General features: G+C 41.3%; 1 protein-coding gene across 5 annotated transcripts in view; it reads left to right on the top strand.

Moving 5' to 3' along the window:
- Positions 1–2318: 2318 nt before the first annotated feature.
- The window catches only part of LOC131243337 (uncharacterized protein At5g43822-like), a 46922-nt gene continuing 26745 nt past the window's right edge, over positions 2319–22495 (top strand). For all 5 annotated transcript variants that reach the window (XM_058242631.1, XM_058242628.1, XM_058242630.1 and 2 more), the window contains exon 1: positions 2319–2502. In XM_058242631.1, the coding sequence (XP_058098614.1) occupies positions 2371–2502 (132 nt within the window). In that variant the 5' untranslated portion in view covers positions 2319–2370. The remainder of the gene's footprint in view (positions 2503–22495) is intronic.

Below are 22495 nucleotides of genomic sequence, written 5' to 3'. Positions count from 1 at the left end.
TGAAAGCTACATGCCTCGTGTGGTGGGCTGAAATGACTCAACTGAGACACATAAAATATCAGAAACAAAAGACAACATCCCTTGCCAGCACGTGTATCTGGACAACCTGCGCCGTTCATCAGGTGGCGGTGCACCGCAAGCTGCTATGGGCGACGTAGACTACGAATCTGATCCATCCATTTCATTAAATGCGCTTCCATGTGGACGGGACGCGGTTTGGCGGGAAGTTCCTGCGCTGGGATGCTACGTGGGGCTCACAGTGATGTTTGTTTTGAGTAATCCAACCCGTTCATCCGTTTTTCGAGCTCATTTGAAGATATGTGACTAAATGAGATGGATCCAAAACTCAAGTGGGCCACACAAGAGGAAACAGTGGAGATTCAGTGTCCACCGTTGAAACATTTGTGTGGCCACAAAATTTTTGTACCAGACAAAATATATATTTTTATTTCACTTCATCTCAGTAGGAATGACCTTATAAACGGTTTGGATGGTATATAAATATCAAGGTAGAGCCCAGGAAGGTTTCAACGGTGGGAAAATCTTTCCCCAATTTTCGCTCTCGTGTCGCTCGTTTGAGTTTTGTATCTTGCTAACTTTAGGCATTAACCCTAAAATGAGCTCGAAAAAGGGATGAACGGAGTAGATTTATCACAAACATTATTATGGGCCCCACCTAGCATCCGAGGAACCTCTTGAGAAAGGCTTCCGCAGGGGAACAGCCCGACATGAGCGCACCTCATTGAGGTGACAAAGTGTCACTCGTGTGAGAGATCCGCTCCATTCATCAGGTTCACCAGGTGATGCACATGATGGACGTGTTAAAATTAGGCAATTTGACTTTTAGTTGATGCCACACGTATAAGACCTAACTTGTTGTACCATCACATCTCTCCTGCCAACATGCCACTTTTTCAGTAAATCAATACCATCAAAACGATAGGGTCCACCGTGAAGATCGTTATTTCCTGAAATCAGGCTGATCTGATCACTCTATGGGTCACACCTGCATATGGAGGTAGACTGATGGTTGTCCATTTCTTCCAACAGTGTGGTCCACTTGATGAGCGGCTTATCCTGATTTTTGTCATAGCTGATTTTCACAACGAAGCCTGTCATTTTCGTGGTAGTGATGTCTTAAACAAGGATGTGGGAGGAAAGAAGGTACCGTACGACAAGTTATGGTACATTGCCTGTAGGTGACCACCAGCTCTTACAAAGAAAGGATGAAACAGGTGGCAGCTTGCTGTTGAGATGAAAATGGACGGCTCACCAACAACCTACTTGATTCTACACGTATGGGCCACCCTATGATTGGCCCCGCTTAGATATCCGAAAAAATCATGCTCATGTCTAGGTGTAAGGCTGTCAATGGGCCGGGCTCGGGCTAGCAAAATCAATTTTTCGAATGGGCCCGGCCTGCAGAGCTCAACCCGATCAGCTCAAGATCCGGACGCGGATTTACTGGGAGAGCCTTTCGCAGGAAGTTCCTGCACTGGAAACCTATGTGGGGCCCACGGTGATGTTTGTGAGAAATCTAGGATTCTCACACACGTATTTCTTGGGGTCCTGAGATCCATGGGTCACACCTCTTCTAAGTTATCGATAATTATGTTTAAATCTCCTATTCCAGGAACTAATTGAGAAATCATTCATCTCCTTACCTATATATCCATATATGTTTGAAGTAATACCATACATTGGCTAAGTCACATCATTTTGTCCACCAAGCCACGTGGTCGTCATGATCTACAGCTGAGATCATGTCAATGAATTTAAGGGTTAATCATTTTGTCCACCAGGCCACATGGTCATTATGATCTACAGCTGTGATCATGCCAATGAATTTAAGGCTCACACTGACTTTTTATGTTTGTTCGAATAAGTAAGGTCTACGTTCCAATTGAATTCTTTTTAACAACACAAACAGTTCATATGATAAGCATTCTCTTGATGGGATGCCCGAAAACTCTCTCAATTGAATGTTTTTGTCCTCGGTTATGCAGAATGGACCGTCCATTTTCAAAGCAAAAGAGCCACACTTCAAACGGTTAATCCAAATTGAGAGATTTTATTTGGTTTCCATCAACCATAATAGGGACACTAATCGTATCAACGGTTTGGATTATTGGAAGACTACCTATATTCAGACATGCGATACGATCGGATGCATTCGAGCCAATTTCTTCACCCTTTCTCACTGTATCGGGCTCATATCTCTACGACTTCGTATACTTAAAACCCTAAACCCCCTCAAGCGTCCTCAACAGCCCTTTCAAAAAGCCGTTGCAACTCATCAGGCGTCCTCAACAGCCCCTTCAAAAAGCCGTTGCAACTAACTCTCTCTCTCTCTCTCTCTCCCCTTTGAGCATGGAAATGCTGGTGAAGAAATACCAGCAAAAGTACAGAAGAGTTAGAGAAGAAATGAGTCGATGGGACGAACTTCAATCTCGATTCCTCTCCCAATTCAGAAACGCTTCTTCCATCATCCAAAGATTGCCGGTTTCTCCTCTCTTCCTCTTTCTATTCCCCCTCTTATCTCTACTTCCCGCAATTCGCTGCATTTTACTATATTTCTCTCTTCCTTTTTGTTTCCCCTTTTTCTCGAAGCAATTGAATTGTCTTTTTCTCTCTTCTCAAATGCCTAATTTTTATATTTTTTTCTGCTTAAGCATAGGATTTTGGCCGAACGATCCCAATTCAGGTTATGGAATGGAACGGTTATGCTGTTCTCTCACCGCCTGTGGATGGTGATTGGGAATCTTAGCACGCATTTCGAAATGGGATCTCAAAATTTGGAATTGTTGTGTTGGTGTTCCTGCTTACCGTCCATGGATGGTAGGTGATTGGCGTACATTGACCCTCAGGGGTGCATGATATGTGTACACAAACTTTTTCTCGAGTAATTGTCATGAAATTACCAATTTTTTTGGCAAGGGGAGTTTGATGATTGACGACTTGTTCTAGTCGGTTGCGACTTGTTGGAGTTGACTCAAACTTGGTTGAGCCTGATGTGGTTGGGCACCACAAGTCAGCATTCAGAATAGACTCCCAAGTCGTTTGAGTCAACTAAACTCAGACAGTACGAGCTGATCCGAGTTACTGAGTCGAAAAACCGTGAATGTGGTGGTTGATATGTAGCCACTCATAAATAGTACTCATGCCATTCATTAACTCAAATTAAACCACGGTATTCAATAGCAGTAATATTGGTGTTCATAACGGCTACTTTATAGCTGCTATGATACTGGCCGTACGGCAATTACAGCCTTTAAGTTGTAACAGTAAATTTTGTTTGAAGGATGATATGGGCCGTTACAGGCCATATTTTCCAGAGCAGGCAGTACAGCCCTGTATCGCATAACTGTCTCACCATTACCATAACCTTTTTTGAATACCATGAATTAAACCGTCCAAATTACAGGACCTACTTAAGATGGGTCTTAATCCCAAAATCAGATTGGTTGAACAATCTTTAACCTCTAATTCAGGGACACTTGTTTGCTGAATTAGGGGCAATTTGCCAATTTTCATTTCAACCTTCTGTTAAATGTCCAGGAATTGGCTTGTTAGATAACCAATTGGATGTGATTTTGATTTCTGATTCATCCAATTTGAGGATCACAATTTAGATGGTTTAATTTATGTTTTTTGTATTGAACTTGTACAATTTTTTGTGCCTGCCTATTAAGCATCGCACTCTACTGAAGTATATAAGTTACTCTTTGGCAAATTGATGAGACAGTAGATTTTAATGCGTTAGAATATTGTGTGAGTCCACAACCTTGTAAGGGAGCATGGGCAACACATTCAAATAGTATATGTTGTGTACATATAGATTATTCGTTAATCCAGACCATCCAAATCATGAGCTCAATTGTGGATGGAGATCATAAAAACATGCTGATTGGATGACCCTCACCATCCAAATGGTGGTTTCCTATAGACGGCGAAATGAAAATGTGAACAATCCAAATGCAACTAGTGAAATCGGATAGTGAGGATGGTTTGATCATGTGGATTCTACACTGTTCTAAAATGGAGCCCATGGTTTGGACTTTGGAAGGCATCATGCATGCCATGCTTATTGAGGTTTCTTGTTAATGCTTTTTGTTAGTTTAGGAAATTCATACTTTGCATTTATAAGAATAAGGGAGGCATAGAGCTGCACTAACCTGGTATTAAACTTCTGAGTCATGCCATGAAACTCTAGGAGAGAATGAATCAGTGAAGATTAGGAGAGAATGAATCAGTGAAGATTAAGGCATGATATGAATGTATCAGGAAATCAGTTTGGATTTATGCTAGGAAGGTTAAACATTGAGTCTATTTTCCTACTTAGGGCTTGTTTGGCATTGTTATTTTAAGTTCTTATGGGAATTTTTGATATCAAAATCGTTTCTAGTGGGCTAGATATGTTTGGTTAGCATGCCTAATTAATGCTTCTTAAGAATTGATTACAAAAATGGCCCTATTTTCTGAAACGGAGTTTTTTATATAGGTGTTTTTCCAAAATGGGTTAGGAAATGTTTCTCTGAAAGCGCTAATGTGCTAACAGGCGGACACCACTTGAGATCGTTGGAACAAGTGTTAGATGTATATGTCCATAGCACACGTGTTAGAGATTTGACCCATTTATTAAGTAGAGCGAACTTTGAACATGGTATGTATCAAAATTCAGGCCAGTATACTGCTACACATGTATGGGAAATCTGGCTGCTGGAAATTTTTCAATGGCCCCTTTTTCTTATACAAATTTGATCTACTTGATAATTGAACTGACATTATTTTTGGTCCTTGCCATGTTTGAGGTGTGCCCTACTTGATGAATGGCCCAATTCTTTGATGCATATGTTGTCCGCTGGATCTCTAACACATGCTACATGTGCATACAAGAACATCTCATGCAGATTCCTTCTCCTCCAATTTGATTGGCTAAAAGGCCGTATTTGATACCTGACTAGCATATGATGCTTCATACTCATGCACTTTATGTGGCATGCATCGACCCCATCCATCATGTGGACCAGCTAATGTCGGGCCTTGGGGCCAAAAATCAGCCCATTCCACTGTTTAGGTTAGCCTCACTACAGGGAACAATGTGGAAGGGATGCCAACTATAGGTTTTTGTGTGGGCCCACTATGCTAGGTATATTCCATCCAACTCATTCATCATGTGCTACTCACTAGGATGATGGGAAACTCCAAAAATCAACTTTATCCAAAGCTCATGTGGACCACACTGTGAATTCAGAGGCTTGTAGATGGATGCCCATTTTTCACATAGTGTGGTCCACCTAATATTGTATAGACCTGATTTTTTGGTTCATCCCATCATCAATGCAGGGTTGATGCAATGCACAGGTTGGATGTCATATGCTCAACATGGTGGGCCCCACGCAAGCAAACAATGGACAACCCTCTAAAAACCTCCAAATTCACAGGGTGGCCATGTGATCATTGGATCGGCCTTTTTTTAAAACTATGTTTACCAAACATGCCTACTGAGTACCAATTTTGCATTAGCAAATTTTCAATAGACAATTTTAGAGAATTGCTTTTTGAGAATCCATTCTACACTTTCTAGAAGCAATACCAAACAGGCACTTGATAGCTGATGGAGAAATATAGGAAGAGGAAGGATCTCCACATAATCTTGACTATAGAGAAACCGTACAATGGGGTCCCTAGAGTTAATCTTGTGGGCGTTGGGAAATAAATGAGTTTCACGAGGATATATTGACATGATGAGGGATATGCATGACAGAGCTATTACAAATCTGAGCACCACTAGTGGATGGACAAGTAAGTTTCTGATTACTATAGGCTTTAACTAGGGGCTGACATTGGGCTTGTATCTTATTTACTTATTTTTAATTTTTTAATTTTTTTATTTATGGATAACTTAGTGGGGGCATTTAGAGGAAGAGGTCCCATGTTGTATGTTGTTTGTAGATGACATTGTTGTGATTGATGAGATGAGGGAGGGGGTAAGCAAAAAGCTAGAACTATTTAGGGGTTCTTTGAAATATAAAGGTTTTTGAATTAGTTGAACAAACAGAGTATATGGAACACAATTTTAGTAATAATAGGTGTGGAAGCAAGGAATTAGTTAAGATTTGTTAACCAAGAAGTACCAAAAAATGACCATTTTGATATCTTGGGTCGATAATTCATGAGAACCGAGAGATTGAGAAGGATGTTGCTCATAGAATTAGAGTGTGATGGATGAAGGAGAGATGTGCCATTGGAGCTTTATGTAATCTCTGCTTACCGATCAAATTGAAGAGGAAATTTTATAAGAAAGCTATAAGACCAACCATGCTTTATGGGACAAATGTTGGGCAATTAAGGAACAATATGTTCATAGGTTGTGTAGTTGAAATGAGGATATTGAGATGGATGAGTGGCAAGACGAGGAAGGATAGAAATAGAAATGAATGCATTCAACAGAACCTTAGAGTAATACTTACAGGTAATAAGACGAGGGAAAGTAGACTTGGTGGCTTGGCCGCGTGTAACGTAGACCAAGAATAACCCCAAAAGGACGTGGGTAGAGGTAGTAAGAAAAGACGTGATAACCTCTAGTTTTTCTGAGGAAATGGTCCTCGATAGCTTGAAATAGTGGAACATGATTCATGTAGCTGACCCCAATGAATTGGGGGATAAGGCTTAGATGATGATGACGATGCCATTTTTATTGATTATATTGGGTTGTATTGAATATTGATTTGTAAAATGACTGATTATTTTGGTTGGGGTGGGTTGGTGACGTTTTAGTTTCATAATGACGTTGGTATGGTTTATTGAAGTTTTACATAGTCGTTCGTATCTAATTATTATTTTGGTGAATTTTGAAGGATTTGATGTCATAAATTCATTGAGATTATAGTTAATCATGAAGAAAAGAGACGAAGAGAAGAAGAAAGACGAGAGGAAACAAGAAAAAGGAGGAGAGAGTGCTTCAACCACTCCACACGCTCCCACTTCTCTTTCAAAAGTCGCAGAGGAATCCCCCTACCTATACATAATGATTGCTGAAATCCTGGGTAGATGATCACTCAACAGAAGGGGGGATTAAAGGTATGCTTTTAGCCCCGACTACAAGAGCAATGAATCATTGGCTTTTCGTTGATGACAAGAAAGATGTAGGGGAATTATCATCTAAGGAAGCTGACGGGTCTCCGATAAATTCTAAAGCAGTTCTGCAGAGCCTCTTGAGCAACAATTCACTCAAGGAAAAGCTCCTCTAAGAGAAGAGAGCTTGATGTAGGATATGAAATTAAATATGGAGTGTAAGAGATCAAGCTTGTGATTATACCAATATTAAAACGTCACAAATTCCACATCCTAAATACTATCAAACATTAAAAAAGGGGAATCTATGGGGGTCCAAGCCTACACAACTTTAGGGTTGGATCTAATGAAATTATAAGCCAAACAAGCCCAAAGGAGTGTAAGAATCATCCATTCTTGCAAAGGATTGTTCCCAACTCAAGAGATTCACTAAGTTTCAATTTGGGGGAAAATCTAGGGTTTGAAACTTGGGAATAATTGAGATTTGGGACTCTTTAGGGTTAGGGATTTGGGTTAGGAGGTTTGTTTAGGCAAAAAGGAAGGAAATAAAGGAGAAAAGGAAACCTGGGATGGTTTGTGCACGTTGAACAGCCGCAGGGCCTGGACACGTCCGCGACAGGTCATCCGCATGTGTGTGGCACCCACAAAGTCGAAAATCGCCTTTTAGGCTCGGATCGGCCAAGGATAGGCTGCTTCCACACCAAATTTCATGACGATCCGACGCAAGGTTTGTGCGTAGTGGTCCGCCGAAGTTTTAGCCCCTCAGATGGGCCAAAATCTGAAAATCTGTTTGTGCACTGCTGTAGGAGAAAACTTGGATGCTAGAATGGGTGAATCTGAAGGTGGAAGGGGTGTAGAGTGTGATGGATGTGGTGCTTGAGAAGATGGAGATGATTTGGAGCGGATGTGGCTTCGCACCACGGTAGTTAGCCCTTCGAGGAAGGGAGGGCTTCGCACCCAATTTGATTCTTCAAACCAAAGAGAGAGAGAGAGAGAGAGAGAGAGAGAGAGAGAGAGAGAGAGAGAGAGAGAAACGCGAGAGAGAAACGCCGCAATTTTTGTTCATAAACTATCATTGAGAATGCCTACATGAGACTGCTTTATTTATAAGAAAACCTTAAACCCTAAAAGACAAAATTACCCTTAACGCCATGTGCGTGCATTAATACCAAAGATAATGCAAATAAAATAACTAACCTAAGCAATCAAAGCCGTTCAAGATGTTTCTAATAACAAAAATAGTCAAAACTCAAAATCCCAGATCATCTAAAGTAGTGGGCCATGATCATGAGATCTGATGGTAGAATCTATGTAATGATTGAGTCCACTTCAATGCTCTATAACGCAACCCCCTAATTATGAGGCCCTCCAAAGATGTCGTCGTCGATCCAAATCGAAAGTAGGGCCCACCTCCTCGAATACGTGCGTAGAGGGGGTGTCTGCATGATGTCCCCATCAACTCTCCCCGACTGCAAAGGTTTCGTCACTGGTGAAACAAAGCTCTTGAACAGCTCCAAGATGTCTGGATTGTCTCCGAAGCTCCTTCTCAGTGAGCCACGTACTGTCTGAAGTTGGGCGTGACTTCCACTTGACAATGAACTTTTAAAAACCGCTGTTTAACGTCAATACTATCCGATGGTCTAGAATATCCTTTATCTCCTCTCTGGATGTGGGTAGGGTAGGTGTAAGAGGTAGGGGTTGGGAAGATGGGTCGGGAAGGTGCCATGGGTCAAGGGAAAGGTCTGGGGAATCGGGGTGGTTAGGTGAAAAGCTGGACAATGTATCAGTGGTCCCCTAAAATACAACTAGATCCTTCACATTGAATGTGGAACTAATTCCGATGGAAGGTGGAAGATCTACCACATAAGCATTGGGATCGTTTCGTTTTATAATTTTGAATGGTTCAACGCTACGCGCGTGTAATTTCTGAACGGCTCCCTAAGGATACCGCTCTAGCCTGATGCAGATCATTACAGAGTCCCCTACATTGAATTCCTTGAATCGTTTATTTTGGTCTGCAGAAAATTTGTATTGTTCATTCCTAGTATTGATCTTTCGCCTGATTTCTTGATGCAATGAATGAATATGATGTGTAAAGGACTCTGCAGACTCTGATGGCCTATGGGACAAGATCAATAGGCTTTCTAGGTTTATAACCAGTAACGACTTCAAAAGGACTCAAACCTGTGGATATATTGATAGAACTATTAAATGTAAACTCGACGATAGGTAGTGCAGTGTCCCATGTCCTGGTGTGCTCCCCCACTAAACACCTGAGCAAATTTCTCAGACTCCTACTGACCACCTCAGTTCGACCATCAGTCTGAGGGTGGTAGGGAGAAGAAAATTAGAGCCTAGTACTCATCATATGCCATAGTGTCTTTCAAAAATAACTCATGAATCACACATCACGGGTAGACACTATGGTTTTGGGTAACCCATGAAGTTTGACAACCTCACTGAAGAACAATTTGGCGACATGCGATGCGTCAAAAGTCTTCAAACAAGGGATAAAGTGGGGGGTCATTTTAGAAAAATGGTCCACGACAACAAATATAGAATCGTGTTTTCGAATGGTCATGGGGAGCCCAAGCACGAAGTCCATACTGATGTCCTGCCAAGGGGCGAATGGAATTGGCAAAGATATGTATAGCCCTGTATTCTGCTTTTTTTGCTTTGCTAGTTGACAAGTACGACACTGCCCTATAATTTTGATCATGTCTCGCTTAAGGCTTGGCCAATAGAATCTATCCTCCACTAGGGTAATGGTCTTGTCTCGACCAAAATAACCTGCGACTCCTCCTGAATGTAACTCCCAGATAAGAAAATCGCAAAGGGAGGTGCGAGGTATGCCCAAACGGTCATTCTTAGACAAATATCCATCCAATATCAAATACTCACTGCTAGCTCTTGACAGACTCTTTAACAACGATGCGTACACAACTTCAAAATCTGGGCACTCAGAATAATCCTCTTTGATACGCTCGAGCCCCGTGACTTCGACACTCGTGGAATTGAGTAACGCGACTCGACGACTCAACGCGTCTGCAGGCTTATTCTCTATACCGGCCTTGTGCTTAAGCACAAAAGTGTAATCTAGTCTTGAATGAACTGGACCCACTTGGCGTGCCTAGGGTTTAATTTCTTCTGAGAGTTCAGATATCTCAAGGCCTCGTGATATGAGAATAAAACGATTTTTTACGGCAATAGATAATGATGCCAATGGCGCAACAACTACACTACCGCATAGAATTCTTTGTCATAGGTGGAGTATTTTTGCTTCGCCTCATTTAGTTTCTCACTGAAAAAGGCGACAGGGTGCCCTTCTTGACTAAGTACTCCTCCTATACCAACTCCTGACATGTTGCATGCGACCTCAAAAACTTTCGAAAAATCCGGAAGTCGCGTGACTGGAGCCTCGATCATCTTAGCTTTTATCTCATTGAAGGCCTTCAAGGCTGCCTTCGTTCATTGAAACTCTCCTTTTTTTTTTTATGTAATCCATGATGGGAGCCATAATGGAACTGAAGCCTCGAATGAATCGCTTATAAAAGGTGGCCAAGTCGTGAAAGCTGCGCACCTCGTGAATATTGCGGGGTTCAGGCCAAATTGATACTGGCCTTGACTTTCTCGGGATCCGCCAACACACCCTCAGCTGACACAACAAAACTTAAGAAGATAACACTGCTAGACATAAACACACACTTCTTTAAGTTGGTGTATAATTTTTCGGTTCTAAGGATCCTTTGTTCCTTGGTCATGCTATAAATCAGGATATCATCAAAGTAGACGACCAAGAACTTCCCCATAAAGGGCTTCGACACTTGGGTCATCACACGCATGAAGGTACTCGGGGCATTAGTCAACCCAAAAGGCATGACTAGCCACTCGCATAGTCCATTCTTCGTCTTGAAGGCCGTCTTCCACTCGTCGCCAGGGCGTATACGGATTTGGTGGTAACCACTATTGAGGTCAATTTTCGAGAATATAGTAGCGTTGGCCATCATATCCAACATGTCATTAAGACGCGGTATGGGAAACCAATACTTGATTGTGATTTTGTTTATGACCCTACTATCAACACATCCTCCATGTGCCATCCTTCTTAGGTGTAAGAAGGGCGGGCACGGCACACGGACTCATGCTCTCTCGAATGAAACCTTTTTTTAGGAGCTCATCAATTTGCCTCTTAAACTCTGCATGCTCCTTTGGGTTCATTCTATAATGAGGGAGGTTTGGTAGAGTCGCCCCAGGGACTAAATCAATGGCGTGCTGGATATCCTTAATAGGGGGAAGCTCATCCGGTAGATCATCAGGAATGATATCACGAAACTCATCCACTACCGGTATGGCTTCAGTGGGTAACTCTACACTAGTATCTGGTGCACTCTCTTGCCACAAGGGCGTACACCATCGAATCCGACTTATTCTCTCGCTCAAAGTCTTTGACATTTAGAATATGGAGAGGCTTAGACTTGGACTTCGATTCCTTCACTTCGTTTGAGCCGCTCGCACCACTCTTTGCGGTGGACTCCTTTCCAGTTGTGTTCTTGGTTGAGAGAGGATTTAGCTTGACTTTCTTGCCCTCAAACCAGAATGTACACACATTCGAACTACCAAATATGGTGACATCCTTGTCATAGAGCCAGGGCCTATCCAAAATGATGTGGCCAACATTCATGAGAACAACATCACATCAGAGTGTCTTTGTATGATCCAAACTGAATAGGAACAAGACAACGGTGCGAGACTGGAATGGAAGTCTCATCAACCCAAGACACTCTATAGGGTTGAGGATGGGCTTCAAGCTTCAAGCCCAAATGGCTCATAGTGACAGTTGATGCCACATTGGCACAACTACCACTATCCACGATCATCTTGCAACTCTTATCACCACATTTTGTGTAGGTATAGAAGATCATGTTGTGGTGCCAATCGTCGGTATTCTTTGCTTGTGCAAAGGCGCAATGAACAACTGCAAGTGTCGCAGTCTCTTGCGCTCCCTCTTCCTCATTACTAGGGATCTCTGCTGGCTCGTATCTTCCTCCTCATCGTCACTTTCTGGGGGCACTACTTCTACTTGCCCATCAATAAGGAATACCTTGGTGCCCTTTTTCGTGCCACACTGGTGGGTAAAGTGACCAAACCCCTGACATTTAAAACACCTAGTTGCATCGCCTCTACGCGAGCTAGACCCAACAACTCCTTTACCCTTATTATCATTGGGCCTAGACTGAGAACTTCTAGAAGGCTTGTATTGATATCCAGTGCTAAGCTTAACCCCAGAAGGGTTGGCTTTAATGCCAGAATCATGGGACTCAAACCGCCTTCTCACAGATGCCTTGAGGTATTGCTCGACCTCCAACACTACTTGATACATCTGTTTAAGACAAGGTGTTCGGTATCAGTATTGGTATCGATGGGCGTAATGGTGCCCACCGTTACCGATACGAATATGGCCCGTATCGGCCGATACAGGGGCATAACGGCCGATATGGGTCCCATAACGGTGCAATTTTTTTAAATTTTTTTGCCAGAAAATTCTGAAAAAATATGGATTAAATCCGGAATATTCCAAATATGCATTCATTTATAATTTGGAACATGTTTATGGTGTTGTAACGGTCCACTCTTTGGTGAGAAGTTGTATCGGTCTACCTGATGAATTTATGAACTTGACAACCTAGTATTGGCTATAGATCTTTTATATTTAATTATCTAACTATAATATCAATATAAATTAATTAGAATGAATCTAATACTAAAATATCTCATATTTGTAGGTATTGGTATATTACATATCTTGTGACTTGTGTACGTTTTATTTCAACATACAATCTAGGGACTTTTATGTCCAATTATGTAATTCATATATCTAACAAATTAATATAATTCTTTACAATAAATCTTAAGAAAAAATTTGAAATTATATTCAAGTAAATAATGCTGTCAATTTAGAGCTGATTTAGTGGACCATTCGATACCCCAAATCAACGTTAAATTCATGCAATCTATTGGCACTTATCTCACTAATGGATTGGTGGATATTTATTGAACAATGAAGAATGAAAAATATCAAATGATCATATTTCAAAAAAACAGGTGTTTGCAAATTAACGGTGAAAATCATTTAAACAATTTAATTTTGGAATTGTGACTTGGCAACAATAGTGCTATAATTTAATTTATTAATTTTGAGTTAATGTATGCCTCATGGACAATTTTTATGGCCATGTACATAGGGCCCAACATGATGTATGTATTGTATATCAATGACATCCATCTGTTTTATCAAATCACTTTAAGGCATGGTCCAAAAATGAGGTAGATCCCGATCTAAGGTGGACCACTAGTGGGTGAGGCCTTGAAATTGGGGTCCACCTTGATGTATTTGTATATTCGTGCCGTCAATGTATTTTTCCAACTCATTTTAAAGCATGATCCAAAAAATCAGGTAGATTTAAATCTTAGGTGGACCACTAGTGAATGATGCCCTGAACATAGGACCCACCTTGATGCATTTGTTGTATATCCATGCTGTCCATCCTTTTTGCCAACTCATTTTAGGGCATGGTCCAAAAAATGAGGCAAATCCAAATCTTTGGTGGATCACACAATAGGGATTGAATTCCCACAATTAAAACTTATATTATTATTATTATTATTATTATTTGTTAATATTATTTTTTAAGTTGTAACTTGTGTTTTCCTTGATCCAGGTCCATGCAACCTTATCAACAGTTTCAATGGTAAATAAACATTACAGGGGGCCATAATAAGTTTTTAACAATGGGCATTCAATCCTACTGTGCGGTTCACTTGAGATCCGGATCTGCTTCATTTTAGGGACCATGCATTGAAATGATCAAGAAAAACTGATGGGTGGCATGGATATATAATATAACACATAAATCAAGGTGGGCCACATGCACAAAAACAATGTAAGTGCACGGTGGACATTCAATTCTACTGTGCGGTCCACTTGAGATTTGGATCTGCTTCCTTTTAGGGACAATGCCTTGAAATGATCAGGAAAAACTAATGGGTGGCATGGATATATAATACAACACATAAATCAAGGTGGGCCGCATGCACTAAAATAGTGCAAGTGCACTAAGCGGCATGCGCACAGACTACCAGATAAAATAAGGTGCGTGGTTGTTTTACAGCCACGCCCCCCATTCATTTTTTTCGAGACTGCGAGAGAGGGAGAGAGAAATGAGAGGGATTTTTTTTTTTAAATGAGAGGGAAAGAAAGGGAAAAAGAGAGAGAAGGGGAAAATGAGAGGGAAAAAGAGAGGGTGGAGAGGGAGTTGCACCAGAGGGGAAAGAAGAAGAAGAAGAAGAAGCAGGAGGAGTTGTAGCAGCGCCACGATGAGTTGCAGCAGCGTCTCGGAGAAGAAGAAGAAGAAGAAGAAGAAGAGGAAGCGAGAATAAGGTTACTTTTTTTTTTTTTTTTTTCTTTTTTTCTTTTAGAGTTACTGCCTATAACAACTATTACGGGCTCGTAACGGGCGTTATACCTTGTAACGGCCATTTCAGTTTCGTTTTCTGCACCTCTCCGTTTCAGCCCCGTATCGTGTAACGGTAACCGCCGTTACTGTTACATAACTGATTTGGGATACCTTGGTTTAAGAGTATCTATGTCTTTGGCGAGCAACTCTCTCCTAATGTCAGAATGGAGGCCCGTCTTAAATCGAGCAAGAGTGAGTACGGGATCCTCTTCAACCTCATACCAGGTCAAGTACTCTTCGAACTTCTCAATGTATTCAGCCACACTCATGGAACCCTGTTGAAGAGATTGCCAATCTTCAACTAGCTTCAAGTGATAAGAGAAAGGGAGGTACTTCTCTTTTAGAATTTCTTTCATTTCTTCCCAATGGACTATTGGGAGTTCCTTCAACCTTTCTTTCTTTCGTTCCACGCTAGTCCAAAACCTCTTTGCTTGGCCTACAAGCTTCATCTTAGTACATCGGACTCGGCAAGCATCCGACATGTCGTACCACTCAAAATAGTGGTCCATATCTGCCAACCAATCTAAAAAAGCTTTAGGGTCCAAGTGGCCATTAAACGTAGGGGCCTCTACCCTAACTCCCTTGAGGAGTTGTGCATCTGGGTCATAATGATCACGATGCCCCTCGCGGGGTGGATGCACGGGTGCGCGTCCACGACCATTTCCTTGTCTATCCTCCTAACCACTTGCCTGAGATTGGGTATCTTCACCAATGGTAGTGTTTGCTCGGGTGGAGGTTTCAACTTGATGGACGTGTGCATCTAATTGGTCCAAACGATCATTAACCTGTTGCGAAGATGCTTTGATGCTTGCATCCATGGGGTCAACTTTTGGGTTATTCTCTTGAGAGACTCGGTAAGTTGCTTGGTATTCATGATGGGGTGCGGACCAAAGCTGCGTCCAGTACGTGTGGGCATGCACTACACAACTTAAGGGGTCCTAAGATGCAACTATATGCGCCTAGACTCCACTATATGCACTCTAATGACATTAGATGAACCTATAGGATGCTATATGAACGAAATTACGCAACTCTACAAAAATCCAGCAATATGGTTGTCAAAATAAATGGATAACAGAAAATTCAGCAATGTGAATTGCTAACTTTCTGATAACAGAAATTTCAGCAGCCTATATCATGAATTATGGACCTCTAAACAGCCCTAAATGAATGGGTGTGGTGTATAAAAAAAATGAACTAACCCCTAATCATGCATTGTATTCCCCTATGACAACCTTGGGCTCTGATACCAAATTTGATGCAGGATATGAAATTAAATATGGAGTGCAAGAGATCAGGCTTGTGATTATACCAATATTAAACTGTCACAAAATTCCACATTCTACATACTATCAAACATTCAGAAAGAGGAATCTATGGGGGTCCAAGCCTACACAACTTTAGGGCTGGATCTAATAAAATTATAAGCCAAACAAGCCTAAAGGAGTGTAAGAATTATCCATTCTTGCAAAGGATTGTTCCCAACTCAAGAGATTCACTAAGTTTCAATTTGGAAGAAAATCTAGGGTATGAAAATTAGGAATAATTGAGATTTGGGACTCTTTAGGGTTAGGGATTTGGGTTAGGAGGTTTGTTTAGGCAAAAAGGAAGGAAATTAAGGAGAAAAGGAAACTTGGGATGGTCTGCGCACGTTGGACAGCCGTAGGGCCTGGACGCACGTGCGTGACAGGTTGCCCGCACGTGTGTGGGACCCACAAAGTCGAAAACCGCTTCCTAGGCTGGGATCGGCCAGGGGTGGGCTGCTTCCATACCAAATTTCATGATGATCCGACGTAAGGTTTGTGCGTAGTGCTCCGCCGAAGTTTCAGCCTCTCAGATGGGCCAGAATCTGAAAATCTATTTGTGCACTGCTGTAGGAGAAAACTTGGATGCGAGAATGGGTGAATCTGAAGGTGCAAGGGGTGTAGAGGGTGATGGATGTGGTGCGTGAGAAGATGGAGATGATTTAGAGCGAATGTGGCTTCGCACCTCGGTTAGCCTTTCGAGGAAGGGAGGGCTTCGCACCCAATTCGATTCTTCAACCCAGAGAGAGAGAGAGAGAGAGAGAGAGAGAGAGAGAGAGAGAGAGAGAAACGCAGGAATTTTTATTCATAAACTATCATTGAGAATACCTACATAGGATTGCTTTATTTATAAGAAAACCTTAAACCCCCAAAAGACAAAATTACCCTTACGCCATGTGCGTGCTTTAATACCAAAGCTAAAGTAAATAAAATAACTAACCTAAGCAATCAAAGCCGTTCATGATGATGTTTCTAATAACAAAAATAGAAAAAACTCAAAACCTTAAATCATTGAAGTAGTGGGCCACGATCATGAGATCTGATGATAGAATCTATGTGATGATCGGCTCCACTCCAATGTCCATAACGCAGCCCCCTAATTATGAGGCCCTCCAAAGACGTCGTCGTCGATACAAATCGAAAGTGGGGCCCGCCTCCTCCTCGAATATGTGCGTAGAGGGGGCGTGTGCATGATGTCCCCATTAAAGCCCAGAGAAGAATCCAAGATATTATGAGCATCAGTGCAGCTAGGAGTGAAATCAATCACTAATCATATAGAAGTTACAATTATATCCCCTTGCTTAAAGATAACATAAAACAATGACATGTGCCTAAAGACTTTAACCCTAATATATGACCAAGCTCAACATAAAACCAAATCTATTTGTGAACCACATGAGTGATTGGTAGACCGCACGTGTGGCCAGGGTGTCTTACATGTGTGGTTATAATGCATCAACACTCCCCCCTCAAGCTGGGACATATATATAAAAGAATGCCCAACTTGACAAAGAATTTATCCAGATGAGTCCAACTTAAAGCCTTCGTGAACATGTTTGCTACTTGATCTTGGGACCTAACAAACGACATGCATATTTCCTTGTTAACAACCTTTTCCCTAATAAAGTGACAGTCAACTTCAATGTGCTTGGTTCTTTTGTAACAAACTGGCTTGTTGGCGATGTGAGATGCTGCTTGATTATCACAATGCAATCTCATAGGAATATCCACCATGTACCCTTTAACCACATAAGTTTCCATGTTACATGGGCCTAGCCCTATACTCTGCTTTTACACTTGACTGAGTGACAACACATTGCTTCTTGCTTTTCCATGTAATCAGATTTCCCTTTATAAACGTACAACAACCTATGGTAGACCACCTATTAGAATGAGAGCCAGCCTAGTCTGCATCAGAAAATCTTTTTACTCTAAGATGCCAATTTTTCTTGTCGAGAATTTCATGACCAGGAGCTCTCTTTAAGTATCTAGGTATGCAAAGCATGGCCTCCATATGAGACATACATGGAGCCTACATAAATGACTGGATAAGTGATGCCTGGTCGTGTAATCGTCAAATAGATCAATTTGCTAACTAGCCAATGCTATTTCCCTGGATCATCAAATAGTTCCCCTCCACTTATATTCAACTTTTAATTAGTATCCATGGGAGTTCCAATTGGTTTAGCCCCCAACAGACTATCTCTTCTAATAAATTCATTACATACTTCTACTACGACAAGTTAATTCTCGCATTTGACCTTGCTACCTCAATACCTAGAAAGTATTGAAGGCAACTTAAATCATTTGTGTAGAAGTGTTGCTGCAAGAACTTCTTTAACTTAGAAATACTTGTACTATCACTTCCAATAACCAGTGTTTTAAGTATCGACAATACCGATATATCCTATGATATATATTGTATCTCACCTATGCAATACAAAACGCACAAGTAGTGGGATATATCCCACACGTTCAATCTGGTGAGCATTTTCGGTTTTCGATCCTTTTTTTATTCTTCTGTAAATCATGTTAAGTTAGTGTCAAATTATTACAAATCCATGATGTTTCATGTTTTGCATGGAAAATCATGGATTGGGAGTTTCGATTTTGAGATTTGGAGGAGATAGGCTAAGTTGTGGAAAATTGATTTTTTTTTTTTTTCCAATTTCTTGCAAATTGGTTGCAATTTTTGTGTCCTAACATAAAATCAAACATCTATATAATCTGATCTAGTGATTCTTTGCTTTTGAATGTATTGCTTGTATTTTACATGTCTTCTTACATTTATAAATTATATGAATAGACTTTGAATATACTTGCATCAATTCAGTTAGACACCGCATAAATTAGGACCCCATACAAAGAAAACTTATTATGTGCACTTGTTTTTTGTAATGTTTTAATTTATAAGTGTGTATTGATGTATTTTTTTACCAATCACTGAAGTTTCATTGAAAAATTCAACCAATTTCCCAATGTTTCCCCATGTTTCCAACAACAATGATACATTACACGATACAACCGATATATCTCATGCGATAACTGATATGTATCCATATCCCAAGGGTGTGATATGTAACGCGATACCGATATTTCGAACACTGCCAATAACAATGATATCATCCACATATACAAGCAACATGATAGTATCAATCTTGCTATGTTGAACAAAAACTGAGTGATTTGCCTAACTACGTTTCATCCCAAACCGAAGCACCACCTAATGCAGGAGCATTTTCACACCGGGCTCGAGTGGGGTAGCCCGTGGGATGCGGGGACACACTCGGGGTGGGTGACCCATGTGATTTGGGGCCCACGGGGGAGGTCTCGTGTTCGAGACTCCTCACCGGGGGTGATTAATGCGCATTTCACACCGGGCTCGAGTGGGATAACCCGTGGAATGCGGGGACACACTCGGGGTGGGCAGCCCATGTGATTAAGGGCCCACGAGGGGGGTTCGCCCGAGGTCCTAACTCATGAGACGTGTGGGCTGGGCTATGAGATAAAGGGATTAATTCGTCATACTCTAACAGTTCGAGCTTTTAAAGCAAGTGGTTAATTGTCCTGCATCAAATTGGTATCAAAGCGGGAGGTCTCATGCTCGAGACTCCTCACCGAGAGTAATTAATGCAGGGGCATTTTCACGCCGGGCTAGAGTGGGGTAGCCCGTGGGATGCGGGGACACACTCGAGGTGGGTGACCCATGTGATTCGGGACCCACAGGGGAGGTCTCGTGTTCGAGACTCCTTATCGAGGGTGATTAATGCGCATTTTACACCGGGCTCGAGTGGGGTAGCCCGTGGGATGAAGGGACACACTCGGGGTGGGTGACCCATGTGATTTGGGGTCTACGAGGGGGGTTCGGCCGAGGTCCTAACCCATGAGATGTGGGGCATGGGCTATGAGATAAAGGGATCAATTCGCCATACTCTAACAGTTCGAGCTTTTAGAGCAAGTGGTTAATTGTCCTGCATCACCACCTTACTGGATTTGTCAAATCAAGCATGTGGAGAAGGTTTTAATTCATAGAGTAATTTCTTTATATGACAGACCTTATCTGACTCTGAGCAACAAAGCCAGGCGGTTGCTCCATATACACCTATTCATGCAGATCCCCATGAAAAAAAGGTGTTCTTCACATCAAGTTGATATGACGGCTATTCTAAATTTACAACAATAGAGATCACCACATGTACAAAATGAATCTTGGCCACAGGTGAGATCTCAAAGTAGTCAACCCATAGAGTCTTGAGTATATCCCTTCGCAACTAGTTGAGCCTTTTAATGCTCTATCAAGCCATTTGGATTGTACTTGACGGTATATACCCATCTACGCTCTACCACACGTTTTCCTATGGGTCGTTTAGCTAAAGTCCAAGTTTGATTTTAATTAAGTGCAATCATCTCTTCTTCGATAGCATGCTTCCACCTATCACTATTAAGAGCCTCCTAGAATGAGTGAGGAACAAACACAGAGGCCAAAGACAAAGCAAACTATCGAAAAGAATGAGATAAGCCATCAAAGGAAACAATATGAGAGATAAGATGTTGGGTACGAGAGCATATACCCTTATGGAGAGCAATGGACAGATAATCTTCACTAGACAATACTGGTGAAAACTCCAGAAGATCTTTAGATGGGGTGATAGGATTGATAAAGGACACGTTGGTGCACTTGATCACCTCTCTTGGAACATTTGGAGGAGACCCGCATCAGTTGTGGATTTGAGTGTTGCGCAGGAACTTGCTTTATGGATGAAGTCGTGCACCATCGGAAGAGTGATGGAACCATCAAGTTCCAATGATCTTTTTCCCTCAAAAAAATATGGAGTAATTAGAAAAAAAAAAAGAAAAAAAGGTGACATTAGTTGATACATATTGTCTTATGAGTGATTGGATTTTAACACTTGTAACTCCTCTGAGTGTAAGAGGATATAAAAAAAAGACACTTTATAACTATAACCTTGGGTTCAAATTTATTAGAAACATGGTCAAATTGATGTACAAAGCATATACACCCAAAAACTTTAGGAAGAATTGAAAACGGTTGACATTAGGGGTCTATAAAAGAAAATGAGATTTGCCACCTAAGAATGATGAAGGCATCCAATTTATGAGAAAACATGCAGCAAAAACTACATTACTCAGAAAATATTTAACAACAATGCCTCAGCAACCTCAAGTAAATAACAATTTTTATATTATGCAAGTCCATTTTATTGAGGTTTGTGTGCACATGATGTTTGGTGAATTATGCCAAGTGATAAATGATAGGAACGAAAATAATTCGATTTAAATAGCTACTTCCTCTCCTTCTTTTCTTTTCCTTCATTTTTTCCTCTCTTCTCTCTTTTTGGCTTATTTCTGTCTCTAGGCTTCTCTTTGCCTTTGCCTCTCTCTCTCTCTCTCTCTTGGGCATGACCCGCTTATATATGGAAAGTTGGCGGGAATCTGATTCTCTCCTGCTACCTACGTGGCCTATCTCGAATCCCAAGGCCTCCCTCGGCTGTTGTGTGCTCAGTGTGCTTGACTTTGGGTGCCGGTGGGAATCAAATTCTCACTGATGTACAAAGCTCTCCTTTCAAGGTGCATTTGCTACACAACAACCTAAGGTTCCACGTGTCAAGCTCTGATTGTTGGATGGTGGCCGACAAGAATATGATTCCTGCTGACACCATTATCTTTTATTTTCCATTAGGCTTGGCTTGATTTTGGAGGTTATGAGAGGGCGCCGCGGCTGACTGGATTAGAGTTTTAAGTGTCCTCTTGAGTCAACCAAGTGTCTATTTCGAAGTCCGACCCAAGTCATACGAAGTAGTTTATCTCATCTTGGGTGGGGTGTCTACAGATATGAATACCATAAATAATTTTGGGATCTTTACACATTAAATAGAAAGACGTGATCTGTGAACATCATCATATTCTTCGAATTCATGATGGAAGTTATAACATAAGTTTGACACCAGCTGCCAACCTGACGCAACCCTCTATTCATGGTTGGGACTGATATTGAGAGCATAAAACTCCCACAGTCGCAATGTAATAAACTATTACATAGTTGATTAGGATTAAGTGCTATCTGATAATCTATTACAAAGATTGATTATAATCAATGAGTTACCTATGGACTATTGTATTTTTCAAAAAGGCAGTTGAGAGTAATTTCTTGTGACTGTTGCATGTTTTATGAAATTTGAATGCCCAAAAGTACATTTGTTACACAAGATCACACAGACAAATTGGTTCAGTATTTTAGTTTGATAAATATACTAGTTTGTTGCACGGGACCTGGGATGGTGACTTTGAGGGGAGCGGATTGGTGGGTGTTACCCTTACCATGGGCCTACCTTGATGATTTGCTGTATATCCATGCTGTCCATCCATTTCTCCAGCCCATTGTAGGACAGGTCTCAAAAGTGATGCAGATCCAAATCTCAGGTGGACCACACCACAGGAAACAGTGGTGATTGAGTGCCTCACCATAAAAGATTCCAAAGGGCCCATCGTAAGGTTTTTGTAATGTTTATTTGCAATCCAACCTGTTGATACTGTCGAGAAGATTTGGTTGAAGGGAAACTACGAAGATCAGCTTAATTC

The sequence above is a fragment of the Magnolia sinica genome, chromosome 4, assembly GCF_029962835.1.
Source record: "Magnolia sinica isolate HGM2019 chromosome 4, MsV1, whole genome shotgun sequence".
NCBI classification, from domain to species: Eukaryota; Viridiplantae; Streptophyta; class Magnoliopsida; order Magnoliales; family Magnoliaceae; genus Magnolia; species Magnolia sinica.
The sequence above is the reverse complement of the archived record's forward strand: the minus strand, read 5'-3'. Positions and strand labels throughout refer to the sequence as shown.